This window comes from Myotis myotis, unplaced genomic scaffold, assembly GCF_014108235.1.
Source record: "Myotis myotis isolate mMyoMyo1 unplaced genomic scaffold, mMyoMyo1.p scaffold_m19_p_1, whole genome shotgun sequence".
Classification (NCBI taxonomy): Eukaryota; Metazoa; Chordata; class Mammalia; order Chiroptera; family Vespertilionidae; genus Myotis; species Myotis myotis.
Genome location: NW_023416313.1, coordinates 158118553 through 158134571, shown reverse-complemented (window position 1 = coordinate 158134571; position 16019 = coordinate 158118553). Strand labels below are relative to the sequence as shown.

General features: G+C 43.5%; 1 protein-coding gene across 2 annotated transcripts in view; it reads left to right on the top strand.

Annotated features, from left to right (window-relative positions):
- Positions 1 to 7179, top strand: part of FSIP1 (fibrous sheath interacting protein 1) — a 173626-nt gene extending 166447 nt beyond the window's left edge. For both annotated transcript variants that reach the window (XM_036296891.1, XM_036296881.1), the window contains one exon: positions 6549 to 7179. In XM_036296891.1, coding sequence (XP_036152784.1) covers positions 6549 to 6595 — 47 coding nt within the window. In that variant the 3' untranslated portion in view covers positions 6596 to 7179. The remainder of the gene's footprint in view (positions 1 to 6548) is intronic.
- Positions 7180 to 16019: the final 8840 nt, after the last annotated feature.

Below are 16019 nucleotides of genomic sequence, written 5' to 3'. Positions count from 1 at the left end.
TCCAGGTTTTACTACTGAATGTTCCTCGTCCCAGAAAACCCTTAGTCCCTGACAAACTGGGATGGTTGGTTGCTCAAAATTGAAACTAAGAACCCAAAACCATAGAGCAAATTAATTACCCAAAGGACAGAGCTAACGGAGTCCAGGTTAGAGCCTAGGTGAGCAGAGGGGCGCCCGGCTTGCCCATCCACCAGCACGTTCTCGCCTGGTGGTTAAGAGCGTGGGATCTGCGTGAGGCACACCTGGGTTTGAATCCGTGCTCTGCTAGAGGCAGGTGATCTTAGGCAAGTTACGTAATCTCGCTCTCCCTCTCCTCTGCACCTTCGTTTCCTTATCTATAAGATTAAGGTGGCTTTAATATTTACCCTATAAGGATGTAATAAGGATCAAATGAGAAAATCCACATGAATGATTAATTAGGTCAGTGACTGGACTTGGTTGACTTACATGGTTTTTAACATTTAATTAGGGGATTTCCCATAAAAGCCGGGATTTCTGACCTTTCTGACGAATCAGCAGGTCCTTCCCCTGGTGAGGAAGCTGGGCAGCAGATGTTCCCTTAGGAGACAGAGCCCGCATCGGGTCCTCTCTACTTCATGTTCTTGGCCCTTTGCAACCCTGTGATTTCCATTATTTTGCTGCTTAGAGTGTGGGCTGAACACAGGGGGCTGATTAGGCCCCACCCCTAACCTACTGAGTCAGAGTTGGCATTTTAATATGTTCCCCGGGTGACACTTATAGGGCAGTTTGAGAAGCACTGTTACAAACCACAGACATACTGGTATTCCTAATCAGGATGAGCATCGGGATTGCTGGAGAGTCTTTGGCTTGTTTCATACCTATGTCCAAGACCCTAGCCAGACTTCCTGAAATTAGAGTCCTTGGCAGTGGTCGGTAAACTCATTAGTCAACAGAGCCAAATATCAACAGTACTTCTTCAAAATAGACTCGCCCAGGCCGAAAACAGACTTCTGCGCATGGGCTACGAAGTTTCAATCGCACTGTACGTGCGCCTGCACGTGGTATTTTGTGGAAGAGCCACACTCAAGGGGCCAAAGAGCCGCATGTGGCTCGCAAGCCGCAGTTTGCCAACCACGGGTACAGAGTGTTCAGCCTGTCAAAGTAATGTAAGCCACAAGGTTTTGCTGCACATACTTGAGAAATAAGGGTTTCAGTTTAGAAGTAAGAAAATTTATTGCTATCCTTCTGTGGTCCTCAGATAGAATAAGTTCTACCCCAAATGGCAACTATACAATCTGACTGTTCTTCATGTTGAAATTCTGCCCATCAAAAGGTCTATTTGATTGTTACTTGTTTGATGAAGTCTGATTACATGTAGATTGACTTTTGGGAAGAATGTTGCAGGGTTTGAAGGGAACGTGTGTTAGTCTATGTTAATGCTCACACTGCCTGAATAGTTTCAAAGAAAGTAGGTTGTATTGAGAAAGTTTTCTTTGTTTTAATATTGTCTTACCGATTTGCAGTGGAGCAGTGATATTCTAAAAACAGTAACACTATTAGCTGACTTTTTCCCTTTAAAAATATTTTGGCTTGCTCTTAGGAAAAACTTAAGTCCTTGCTTTGATGAAGTGCTGTTACCCTCACACAGTGTGTGCCTTCAGGCCTCCTAGATATTATTTGTTAAATTGCTTTTCAAGGCTGCTAATTGCTCCTCAGATGCTCTTAGCGATTAATCAAAGCCCTCATCCAAAGTTTATTTGCTCAAATTATCAGAGCTGCCATTTTAGGAAATTTCAGTGTTAATTCCTTTTGATACAAAATTTTGGTATATAGTAAGTTTATATCTGATGAATGTATCTTTCCAAGTTATTCTTAATGAATTTCTTTAATCCAGTTCTTGATGTAGACTTTACATGTAAATATTTGCCACTTATTTCCTCTACCTATTTATAAAATGCCAATTTCTCTATCATTTTGTTAGTAGTAGCAAGTGAACAATGGCAAATTGGAGAGTTTTAATATTTAACTATAGTACTGATCACTTTATCAGTTATTGGGAACTCCTGATTCCATTGCTTTGATCAGATTGGGTAAAAGGAAAAGCTGCTAAAGTCCATGACTGTAGACGAGACCTATGGACCAGCAGTATTGTTATTACCTGGGATCTTGTTAGAAATGCCGAATCAGCCTGACCCACATCTACCGTACCAGAGTCTGCAAAGGGTTTACTGTTGTACAGGCTGTACCCAATAGCAGGATGACCCCAGCGGATGATTTGAGAGCAGCTCTGGACTGCATAGTTTGCTGGCCAGTCTACTTTAGGATTGTAAAAAAATACTAGTGTATATGATGGCAATGAAAACAGTGTCTGAAGGTATCTTTCCCCCCATCTGCTCAATTCTGCTTTTCTTCTTAAATTTCATTTTGATGAAGATACTACCTGTTCCAGATTGCCTTCTTATCTCTCCCACCAACCCTATTGTCCTTCCTTGGTTAACCTTCCCCGTAGCCACTGAGCAAGCAGGCTATAGCTTGAATTCTTCACTCTTTCATGGTTAATATTTTATTTGGAAACATATATAGTGAGTATGGAGTCATCTATGCTTTGTATACTTTTGATATTTAGATCTTTCTATTTTGTATCTGTCTCTGATCTGTCTGGCATTTAAGCTATTCTGAGTCCATCCCTTAGACCAGCGATTCTCAACCTGTGGATTGCGACCCCTTTGGGGGTCGAACGACCCTTTCACAGGGGTCGCCTACGACCATCGGAAAACATATGTAATTGCATATTGTTTTGTGATTAATCACTGCTTTAATTATGTTCAATTTGTAACAATGAAAATACATCCTGCATATCAGACATTTACATTATGATTCATAACAGTAGCAAAATTACAGTTATGAAGTAGCAACAAAAATAATTTTATGGTTTGGGGTCACCACAACATGAGGAACTGTATTAAAGGGTCGCGGCATTAGGAAGGTTGAGAACCACTGCCTTAGACGGTGTTTTTTAAACTCTGGTAGAATCACCTGGTGAGATTTAGAACATTAATGCTTTGGTTCTGTCCCAGATGAATTAAATAAATTTCTAAGGGTTGGCTGTGGGCATCAGTATTTTTTTGTTGTTGTTGTTAATCCTCATCCAAGGATATTTTTCCATTGGTTTTGAGAGAGAGTGTGGAAGGGAGGGAGGGAGAGAGAACATCAATGTGAGAGAGACATGCCCCAACCAGGGCCAGGGTTATGAACCAGCAATCCAGGTACATGTCCTTGACTGGAAATCAGACTCACCCTTTGGTGCCCAGGCCAATGCTCTATCCACTTAGCCACACTGGCTAGGGGGCATCAGCATATTTTAAGACAACTTCTGGGGATATGGGGTCTGGGTGATTCTGTGGTGCAGCCATGCTTTAACACCACTGCTCCAGGCTCCATCGTATCTGTTATTGAGGACATTGTTCTAGGGCAGTGGTTCTCAACCTTGGCTGCACATTAGAATCACCTGGGAATCTTTTTAAAATCCTGATTTCTGGGCCCCATCCTCCGGAAATTCTGTTTCTTTGTTACTAATGTTGTGGCCCCACCCCATAACAAAGAAACAGAATTTCCGGAGGATGAGGCCCAGAAATCAGGATTTTAAAAAGATTCCCAGGTGATTCTAACGTGCAGCCAAGGTTGAGAACCACTGTTCCAGGGTATCAGGTGAGTAGGGCACAATCATTACCCTGAATTATTTTATAGTCTATTGAAGAAGACAGGCACGTAAGCCGATAATCACAGCAGGGTGGGACATAATCATAGCAGGGTGGGACAAGTGTAATAAGTGTAATCGGGACAAAGTACATGGCAGCACTCCAGAGGGATGACAAACACTGTGGATGTGGGCAGGTGGCATTTGAGTTGAGCCTCCAAGGATGAGTGGTCATTTACTGGGTGGGCAAAAAGGAGAACACTCCAGATAAGAGGAAGAGAGAGCCCTATGAAGGCCTGGGGTCGTGTATGGTCTTATCAGTCCTCATGGTAGGTGTGGGATACTGAGATCCGCTTCTTATCTACCCCGACTTCCTCTATATCCTGTTTAATATTTCTTCTCCATGGGTTGACAACATTACTACATTTTTCACTTTACTTTCCGTAACTACAAATCATGTCCCTTAATTATTAGATTGATTTTTTTTAAAATAACAGCATTGTTGTCATATATTTCATAAACCTGTGTTAGAGTCCTATGGTTGCCATAATAAGTTACAACAGACATAGTGCTGGAGGCCTGCAGTCTGAACTCAGGGTGTCAGCAAGGCCACACTCTGCCTGGGGCTCCAGAGGAAAATGTCTCCTTCTTCCAGTTTCTCAGGCTGTTGACATTCTTTGGCCTCCTTGCTATATAGGTCACATCATTCCACATGTCTTCACATTGCCTGTGTATGTGCATGCGTGCGTGTGCGTGTGTCTGTGTGCACGTGCGTGTGTGTGTGTGCGTGTGTGTGCGTGTGCATGTGTGTGTGTGTGTGAGAAACGCCCTTCTCTTATAAGGGTATTTGTTGTTGCATGTAGGGCCCACCTGAGTATTCCAGGGTGATCAGTAAGTCTCATCTCAAGATCCTCAGCTTAGTTACATCCGCAAAGACCCTTCTCCCCAGTAAGGTAACTTTCACAGGTTCCAGGCATAAGGATATGGATGTAATGATTTTTTGGGCCACTGTTCAACAATACTATACAATTTAATGGTTTTTAATATATTCACAGAATTGGGCTTTTTTTTTTTTACCACTATCAATTTTACAACACTTCACCCCCAAAACAAACACTGCACCCATTAGCAATCACTCCCCCTTTTCCCCAGCCCCCCCAAGTCCTGAGCAATCACTAACCTACTGCCTGTCTCTATGAATTTGCCGAGGCTGGACATTTCTCATAAGTAGAGTCATAGAATATGTGGCCTTTGTGTTTGGCTGGTGACATTTAACACATGCTTTCAAGTTCCAGCCACACTGCACATGTATCAGTACTCCATTATTTTTATTGTTGAATAACATTCTGTTGTATGGATAGGCCACATTTTACTTAACCATTCATTAGTCCAGTGATGGCGAACCTTTTGAGCTCGGCGTGTCAGCATTTTGAAAAACTCTAACTTAACTCTGGTGCTGTGTCACATATAGAAATTTTTTGATATTTGCAACCATAGTAAAACAAAGATTTATATTTTTGATATTTATTTTATATATTTAAATGCCATTTAACAAAGAAAAATCAACCTAAAAAATGAGTTCGCGTGTCACTTCTGACATGTGTGTCATAGGTTCGCCATCACTGCATTAGTTGATGGACATTTGGGTTGTTTCTGCTTTTTGGCTGGTATATGCAATGCTGCTGTGAATATTGGAGTACAGGTTTTGGGGTGATGTATGTTTTCTCGCTGGGGCATATACCTAGGAATAGAATTGCTGGGTTTATGTGAACCTTTCCGGGAACTGCCAGGCTGGTTTCCAAGGCAGCGGCACCATTGGATTCTCACCAGCAGGGTATGAGGGTTCCAGTTTCTCCTGATTCTTTTTTATTGTCTCCTTTTCTTTGGTTCTGTGGTCAATTCTGCCTTTTCTCATAACCTCACCAAGGTTGGGAGAAGATTATTTCCATTCCACTTCTGTTAATGTCATAATTTTAAAGACATTTAAGGTGATAAGTTCTTGTCTACTCTAAATGTATTTACGTTTAGTTTTGCCCTACTTCCCAAAAGCTTAGTTTAAAGCCAAAAAAAATTTTTTTTATGCCTGTCTCCAAATGCATATGTTTTGTTAATCCTCAACCAAGGATATTTTTTCCATTGATTTTTAAAGAGAGTGGAAGGGAAAGGGAGAGACACAGAGAGAGAAACATCAATGTAAGAGAGACACGTTGATTGGTTGCCTCCCACAGGTGGCCCGACCAGCTCCCGCCAGGATGGGAATTGAGCCTGTAGCTGAGGTATGTGTCGGAATCAAACCCGAGACCCTTGAGTCTGCAGGTTGATGCTCTACCCCAGGGGTGGGCAAACTTTTTGACTCGAGGGCCACAATGGGTTCTTAAACTGGACCGGAGGGCCGGAACAAAAGCATGGATGGAGTGTTTGTGTGAACGAATATAAATTCAAAGTAAACATCATTACATAAAAGGGTACGGTCTTTTTTTTTTTTTTTAGTTTTATTCATTTCAAACGGGCCGTAGTTTGCCCATGGCTGCTCTAACCACTGCTCTAACCACTGGCTGGGGCCTCCATAAACATTTTAATTCTTGAAACCCAGAAAATTCTCTGTCAGCTGTAATCTCAATGAAGGCAGGCACCTTACCTTTCACTTTTTCTTGTAAACTTTGTATGCAGCTTGTGGTGATTGTCCAGTAAGTATTAAATGAGTTTGTGATTATTGTCTCGTGTAAAAGGGTTTACTGTTGTATAGGCTGAATGAAATGTAAGTAAGGGAAAACAAATTTGAGCAAAGGTGTATGTGATTAGGATGTCAGGGTTTGGGATAATGATTTTTCTTAATTATGTACACATGTCTGATGGCCTAACAACTTTGATTATTGTTTTTAATGTGCAGATGAACAGGAGACTGAACATGCAACAGAAGAATGTAAAGAATCTTAAGAAAGACTTGCTGGGATGTGCTGTAAGAAAGTTGGTAAATGAAGTGAAATTATTCCTTTTCTGAATCTTTGAATTCAACAGGCATTCCTGAAATAATGAGTTTAATATTTGGACTCTCTTTCTGGATTGCATTTCCTTGACATTTTTGAGACTTGTGGTATTTTTGTTCAGTGCTTTTTCTTTATTGAAATTCCTGGGAAAATCGTTTTTTATTGCTAATCTTGCAACATCAGGGATATATTATAGAAACCAATATTTTTTTGTGTACATACTGTTTTAAAACAAGTTGATGTGTTGATTGTTCTGTATTTGATTTTCTATATTACAACCTTCTCGTGATTCAGATTAAATCACTATGAATTTTTGTTTTTGGCCCTGACGTTCCTTCTTTCCTCCAGTCTAATGCCTGTTGAGTACAACTTGCCATAGAAATAAAGGAATTTTATCAACAAAGCAATGTTAAGGTAGGCTTTCCTATTATTATTAGCAATGATACTTTTCTTAAGCAGGTGTTTGAATTATTTGATAAATAACTTTAAGTTTGTTATCATTTAGAGTTTACCTTTTAGAATGCAGCAAATAAAGATCAGTGACTTAAAATGGTCTGTGGTACTATTTTTAAGAGTGAGGGTTTGTCTAGTTACAAGTCAGTAACCTAGATTTATGAGAACATTTTATACCAACACTCTATATGATGAATTTGCATTAGAACTAAAAGTCCAATTTATTTTTTATTTAAAAAAGTAAGCTGGCTATTGTGCTGCCTTTAATGAAATTTGAGTACTGACTATACAGCATTATTATTTTTTGCTTGCACATTTTCTTCTCTTAACTGGAAAACAGATATTTATTCAATATCTTTCCAGAACTCCAGTGAGTAGAGGAATTATGAAGGTTAGTAAAATGACAATGTGAGTTTTAAAGCATTTAGCCTCATGTAATAGACACAAATTTGCTTCAAGGGAGGCCATGTAAGTATATTGGTAGAGAGCATGGGTTCTGGAGTCAGAGAGATCTGTATTCAGACCTCAAGATTGCATTTAGTTGGTATGTACCCTTGGTGGTGGTTTCTTAATATCTCTGAGTCTTAGTCTTCTCCTGACACACAAAATGGTTAAATAAAATAATGCGTATAAAGCTCTTAGTATAATTCTTGGCATATGGCATACATTTAATAAATTCAGTTATTACATTGTCCATGATTGCAAACTTGTTCAATGCTGGAATCCAAATTTCACAAACATTGCTATGTCTTTTATAGAATACTAGAGGCCCGGTGCACAAAAATTTGTGCACTCGGGGTGGGGAGGGGGGTCCCTCAGCCCGGCCTGTGCCCTCTTGCAGTCTGGGACCCCTCGGGAGATAACGACCTGCTGGCTTAGGCCTGCTCCCGGGTGGCAGAGGGCAAGCCCAATCCCTAGGTGCAGCCCCTGGTCGGGCTCAGAGCAGGGCTGATTGGGGAGTTGGGGCGCAACCCCCTGTCATGCACAGAGCAGGGCCAATCAGGGGTTTGGGGCACTGCCCCCTGTCATGCACAGAGCAGGGCCCATCAGGGGGTTGGGGTGCTGCCCTCTATCACCCACAGAGCAGGGCCGATCAGGGGGTTGGGGCGCCACCACTCTCACACTCAGGGCAGGGCCGATGGGGAGGTTATGGCTCTACCCTGTCACACACAGAGCAGGGCCCATGGGGTGTGGGGTGCGGTTGGGGTGCCGCACCCTGTCACACACAGAGCAGGGCCGATCAGGGGTTTGGGGCGCCGCACCCTGTCACACACAGAGCCACAGGGTGATCAGGGGGTTGGGGCGCCTTCCCCTGTCACGAACAGAACAGGGTGGATAGGGAGGTTGTGGCCCCGCCCCCTGTCACACACAGAGCCGCAGGGCAATCAGGGGATTTGGGCGCTGCCCCCTGTCACGCTGATCCTGGTGCCGGTAGGCCTTGCGGCTCCACTGATCCCGGTGCTGGGAGGCATATTACCCTTTTACTATATAGGAGAGAGGCCTGGTGCATGGGTGGGGCTGGCTGGTTTGCCCTGAAGGGTGTCCTGGATCAGGGTGGGGGTCCCCACTGGGGTGCCTGGCCAGCCTGGGTGAGGGGATGATGGCTGTTTGCAGCTGGTCACACACCCTTCAGGGTGGGGGTCCCCACTGGGGTGCCTGACCAGTCTGGGTGAGGGGCTGAGGGCTGTTTTCAGGCTGGGGGTGACTGAAGCGCCCAACCGCTCCTTTTTTTCTTGTTTTTTTTTTTTTTTTTCTGGGCCAGCTTTAGCTTTGAGGCTTGGCTCCAGCTCTTAGGCCTCTGCTGCTGAAAGTAGGTTTCTGGCCTTTGCTTACAATGTTGCGATCCTGCTGGCTGAAGCCCGGCGGACTCAAGCACGTTTCTGGGGTTTTGTTTAGCTTCTATATTTGTTACATAGTTGCTTAGAGTTGCAGCTCAGAGGCCTGCAGCGGCAGGCAGGGAACGTTGGAGTCCTCCGTCACTGAAGCAAGCAAGCCTCATGTTAGTTTCAAGCTTCCTGGCTGCTGGCCGCCATCTTGGCTGGCAGTTAATTTGCATATCACCCTGATTAGCCAATGGGAAGGGTAGCGGTCGTACGCCAATTACCATGTTTCTCTTTTATTAGATAGCACTAGGGGCCCAGTGCACGAATTTGTGCACCTTGAAAGGAACTCTGGGCCATGAGGCTGTGGTGGGCACAGGGGCAGATCTCGACTCATACTCCACGCTCCTGCCCGGCCTATCCTGCCACAGCCCCGGTCCCCTGCCTGCCAGCAGCCTTGCTCCCATGCACTGATGATGCCAGCCCCGCTCGCACCCGCTAAGTGTGCAGAGCAATTGCGGTTGGTGCCAGCACCAGGTGCGAGTGGGGCTGGTGCCATCAGCAGGTGTGAGCAGCTGCTGCTGCCCTGATTGCCCTCAGGGGTGATTGGGGCCGGTGCCAGGCACCGGCAGTGAGTGCAAGCAGTGGCTCTGGTGCTGGCAGCGGTGCGAGTGGGGCCAATGCTGGCAGTGTCTGCGGGTGGTGTCTCTGGTGCCAACAGCAAGTGTGAGTGGGGCCATCACCAGCAGTGGGTGCAAGAGGCGGCTGCTGGCCCTGATCACCCATCAGGAGCAGAGGGAGATGGAGAAGCCCTGAGGGGTGATCGGGGCTGGAAGCTGCCACTCACACCTGCTGACGGCACCAAGCGATCAAGGCCGGTGCCAGGCGCTGGCAGCAGATGCAAGTGGCAGCTCTGGTGCCAGCAGCGGGTGCGAGTGGGACCGGCGCTGGCAGCAGGTGTGAGCATTGGGTGGGACCATGGCGCGCAGGAGCAAAGAATTTTCAGTAGCCACCAGAGTCTCGCCTCAATAATAGCAACTGGTGCCCCACCTTGGTCTGGCACCCCCCACTCACCTGCTCCACCATCCTACTGCAGCCGCCACCCGCCATGTTCTGCTCTCTGTCGCCTGCTGCCGACGCCTGCCATGTTCTACGCGTGCCCCCTGGTGGTCAGCACACATCATAGCGACCGGTTCGGTTGTTCACTGTTTGGTTTATTTGCATGTTAGGGTTTTATATATATAGATTCTCTTAAATGGACATAGTAGGGGTGGTACATACTATTGTGCACTTTATGTGATTACCTGTTACTTTGGAAATACAGGCTTTCTTATTCTCCCACTGATTCACTCCTTTTAATCTTCCTCCCATTACCTCAAACTTATTCATCAAAACAATTCTCTCCTCAGATATCTGAGTTATGTTTCATTTACAAAATGACAGAAACCCAATTCAAACAAATGCGAGTAAGGGAAAACAAATTTGAGCAAAGGTGTATGTGATTAGGATGTCAGGGTTTGGGATAATGTTAGTGATTGCTTACACCAATTTTCTTGACTTTTTAGAATGAAGAACTCTACAGCTACTATTTTCAGAGCACTCGGGCAATTTCTTTTTCAAGCCTCCTTTTTCAGTTTACATTAAAATAGCAATGTGCTATATGTAATGTGCTGATGTCAGTGTGCTACAATGTAATTTGTCTTGATGCTGAGAGTTTTTGCTGTGGGGTGCCATCATTTGTGACGTAGAGTTTGGGTCGGAAGAGTCAGAGGGGGAGGTGATATGGGTGGAAGTTTGGAGTATTGGCAGAGAGCAGCCATTTTTGCCCATCAGCCATTCAAAGAAGCCCAGTTTGCTAAATCCATGTGTTTGTCGTATTTGATGTGTGTGTGTATGTGTGTGTGTGTGACAGAGGAAGAGAGGGAGAGGTATGGAGGGGTGGGGTGGAGCAGGGTGGGGTGTGGTTGGGAGAGCTTATGTCTTTATAACATGTTTCTGCAAATGGTATTTAGGGCATAGTGGGCTTTTATGTTCCAGGAGCTTAAGAGAGGGGACAGAAAATAGAATGATCTTAGTGATGAATTTTGCCATTACAAGAGATGACACCATTCCATAGCATTCAACCAAAGGTACCTCTAAACAAGGACAGGTAAGCTGAATTTATAATATAGTTCAAAATGAAGGCTTCAGATGAAAAAAATCTAATTAAAAATTAGTGTCTTTATTTTAAGGTTTCCTGTAGAATAAAAATATTTCCCCAGAACAAGATAGAGATGAAGCCCTAGCCAGTTTAGCTCAGTGGATAGAGCCTTGGCCCATGGGCTGAAGAGTCTCCAGTTCAATTCAGGTTAAGGCCATGCACCTCGGTTGCAAACTCGATTTCAGGCCCTGGTTGGGGCATGGGTGGGAGGCAACCAGTTGATGTGTCTCTCTCACATTGATGTTTCTCTCTCTGTCTCTCCCCTTCCTTCCGCTCTCTCTAAAAAAAAATCAGTGGAAAAATATCCTCATGTAAGGATTAAAAAAAGAGAGAGAGATGAAAAAGTAAAGAACAAAAGATAATTCATTTCAGGAATGAATTTAGTATCCTAAAATTTGAGGTTTTTGGACTTAAGACTTCTCAAAAAAACTATTGGCCCCACCTTTATTGTAAACTAGGGGCCCAGTGCATGAATTTGCACACCTTGGAAGGGACTGTGGGCCGTGAGGCTGCAGTGGGCACAGGGGCGGGTCTCACCCAATCCTCTGCACCCTGCCTGGCCCTTCCTGCCACAGCCCCCAGTCCCTGTCTGCCGGCAGCCCTGCTCCCACCACTGCCACTCCCACGCGTTAATGGCACTGGCCCTGCTCATACCTGGCGACGGCGTGATCGCCTCTCAGGAGCAGGGGGAGGTGGAGAAGCCCCGAGGGGCAGCAGACACTCACACCTGCTGATGGCACTGAGGGATTGGGACTGGCCCTGGGCGGTGGCAGTGGGTGTGAGCAGGGCAGGCACCAGCAGCAGGTGCGAGCGCCAGGCAGGACCGCGGAGTGCGGGAGCAAATAATTTTCAGTAACCACCAGAGGCTTTCTCCAATGACAGCAACTGGCGCCCTGCGTTGGTCTGGCACCCCCGCTCACCTGCTCCACCATCCTGCTGTGGTGGACGCCTGCCATGTTGTACGTGTGCCCCCTGGTGGTCAGTGAACATCATAGTGACTGGTTGTTCGGTTGTTTGGTTGTTCCGCCATTTGGTCTGTTTGCATATTAGGGTTTTATATATATAGATTCCCACAAGACCTGAAGTTTATTGCCCTTCAATTCAACTTTCCCTGAAACACTCAGTAAAACACTCTTGCAGGAGGAAAGGCTATTACCTTGATGCCATAATTTCAGTTTTTTTCATATTGTATTATTAAATTTAATAAGAATCACTCTTAAAATATATAATTAGGAAGGAAGTAAAAATAGCAAGAAAGAGAAAAAGTGCAGAATGGCATATTTAGAAGAAATATTAATCAATTCATAACATGAAGCAGTCAGAAGTAGAATTTGGAGAGCAGTTACAATGTTCTCTCTAAGAAAGGAAGGAAGATATTGCAGGGAAATAGTAAAATTCTCAGCAATAAAGTTAATAGACAACATTGCAGAAATTAATTGAAAAAGTCAGTTATATTGTAATCAGTGGAATAAGGCCTAGAAAAATAACCTGGATATTGCAGGCCTAAAATATATTTTTTTAAATGACAATTAAAAACATTTTTTATTTTAAAATTATAGTTGATATACAATATTATATTAGTTTCAGATGTACAACATAGTGACTAGACATTTATATAACTTAGAAAGTAATAACCCCAGTAAGTTTAATACTCATCTGACACAATAGATAGTTATTACAATATTACTGACTATATTCCCTATGCTGTGCTTTACATCCCTGTGACTATAACTGGCAATATGTACTCCTTAATCTCTTTCATCTTTTTTACCAATACCCCTAAGCCCCTTACTATATGGCAGCCATCAATTTGTTCTCTGTATCTATGACTTTGTTTTTATTTGTATTTATTTGTTTTTTTTTTGTTCATTTATTTAATTTTTTTTTTTGATTCTACATATAAGTGAGATCATATAGTATTTGCTTTTCTCTCTCTAACTTATTTCACTTAGCATAATATCCTCTAGGTCCTTCCATGTTTTTGCAAATGGCAAGATTTTATTTTATTTTTTATGACTGAGTAATATTTCATTGTATATGTGTACCACTTTATTCATTTGTCTATCCATGAACATTTAGGTTTGCATATATATTTTTGAATTTGTGTTTTGGGTTTTTTCAGATAAATACCCAGAATTGGAATTGGCTGGGTCATAGGCAGTTCTACTTTTAAATTTTTTGAGGAACATCCATATTGTTCTTTATAGTGGCTGCACCAGTTTACAGTTCTACCAACAGTGCGTGAGGATTTCCTTTTCTCTACCTCCTCACCAACACTTGTTGTTTGTTAATTTATTGATGATAGCCATTATGACAGGTATGATATGTCATCATAGTTTTAATTTGCATTTCCCTGATGATTAGTGATGTTGAACATCGTTTTGTATGTGTATTGGCCATCTGTATGTCCTTTGGGAGATATGTCTATTCAGGTCCTCTGCCCATTTGTTAATTGAATTGTTTTTGTTGTTAAGTTGTATGACTTCCTTATATATTTTGGATATTAACCCCTTATTGAATGTATCATTGGTGAATATCTTTTTTCCATTCAGTAGGTTGTCTTTTTTGCTTGTTCTTTCACTGTGCAAAATATTTTAGTTTCACATCCCATTTTTTTTCCTTGCCCGAGAAGACATATCCAAAAAAATATTGCTAAGAGAGATGTCGAAGAGTTTACTGCCTATGTTTTCTTCTAGTTTTGTGGTTTCAGACATTACATTTAAGTTTTTAATTTCTTTTGAGTTTATTCTTGTATATAGTGTAAGAAAGTGATTCAGTTTTATTCTTTTGCATGTATCTGTCCAGTTTTCCCAACACCTTTTATCGAAGAGATTGTCATTACCACACTGTAAATTCTTGCCTCCTTTTTCATAGATTAAATTACTATACAGGATTGGGTTAGTTTCTGGACTCTATTCTGATCCATTGATCTGTGTGTCTATTTTTATGGCAGCACTCTACTGTTTTGACTACTGTAGCCGTATAGCATAGTTTGAGGTCAGGTAGTGTGATACTTCCAACTTTGTTCTTCTTTCTCTAGATTGCTTTAGCTATTGGCGGTGTCTTTTGTTCTAGTTCTGTGAAAATGGCATTGGTGTTTTGATAGGGATTGCATTGAATCTGTAGATTGCTTTGGGTAGTATGGACATTTTAATGATGTTAATTATTTCTATCCATGAGTACAATATAACCTTGCTTTCTTCAGAGTCTTATAGTTTTCCAAGTACAGGTATTTTTCTTCCTTGGTTAAATTTATTCCTTTTATTTTTTTAATCCTCACCCGAGGATATTTTTTCCCATTGATTTTTAGAGAGAGTGGAAAGATGGAGAGGAACATTGATGTGAGAGAAACACATCAATTGGTTGCCTCCTTCACGAGCCCTGACCAGGGCCCCAGCCAGGGAGGAGCCTGCAACCAAGGTATGTGCCCTTGACCATAATTGAACCCGGGACCCTTCGTTCCTCAGGCTGACTCTCTATCCACTATGCCAAACTGGCAAGGGCTTATTCTTTTTGATACAACTGCAAAAGGGATTGTTTCCTTTCTTTTTTTAAAATTAGTTTTTTTGTTTGTTAATCCTCATCTAAGAATATTTTTTCATTGATTTTTATTTTTTTAACTAGGGGCCTGGTGCACGAAATTCGTGCACTGGGGTGGGGGTCCCTCAGCCCAGCTTGCCCCCTCTCACATACTGGGAGCCCTCAGGGGATGTCCTACTGACGGCTTAGGCCTGCTCCCTGTTCCCCTTGGGGAGCGGGCCTAAGCTGCAGTCTGGGCTCCATTTGTGGGAGGCGGCCGAGCTGATCAGGGGAAGGCACCAGCCCCATCACCCCACTGCTGCAGCCACTGCCAGTCACTGCAGCCACCAAGGTGTTATCATCAACACAGACTCCAGTCCCTTCACCATGAAAAAATGACAACTTTCTTTAGGCATTTTCAAGATATGTCTTTCATAGGATATGACATTTCTTTCTCCTTTTTTTTTTTTATCATCACCTGAGGATATGTTTCCATTGATTTTTAGAGAATATGGAAGAGAAAGGGAAAGACAGAGAGAAACATCAAAGTGAGAGGAACACTTTGATTGGTTGCCTCTTGCATGAGCCCTGACCTGGGCCCCAGCCAGCAAGGCACCTGCAACCTAGGTAAATGCCCTTGGTCAGAATTGAACCCAGACCCTGTGGTGGGCACGCTGAGGCATTATCCACTGAGCCAAACCAGCTAGGGCAGGATATGATATTTCTTAGCCCTCCAGCAGTGGACCTTCATTTTTTTCCCCAGGAGTGAGGTGGAAAAACCCTAGATCACCTTTTTTGATTCTTATTACCCAAGTTACTAAGAATATTACCAGTGGCATACAGGGAGCTTAGCCAATGAGTGGTCAGAAAAGGTGTTTCCTCTGTAGTTCACTCCAATCGCTGGCTCTGCCCCTGCCCAGGCCCCTGTGATCGCTGGCTCCGCCCCTACCCAGGCCCCTCCAATTGCCTCCTCCGCTCCTCGGCCCCTCCCCCCCGCCCTCCCCTCACTTGCCTGGCCAATAGGCCTGGACACTTCAGCAGGGGGCTGAGGGGACTGGGCGCCGCCATCTTGTGGGTATGGGCACGGCCATCTTTGTGATGGAGTGATGGCTAATTTGAATATTACTATTTTATTAGATAGGATAATCTTTTTTAAAAATATATTTTTTTATTGGTTTCAGAGAGGAAAGGAGAGGATGAGAGAGATAGAAACATCAATAATGAGAGATAATCATTGATTGGCTGCCTCATGCACGACCACACTGGGGAGAGAGCCCGCAACCCAGATCCCTGACCAGGTATCAAACTGTGATCTCCTGGTTTATAGGTCAGCCTTCAACTTCTGAGCCATGGCAGCTGGGCTCATTGATTTTTAGAGAGAC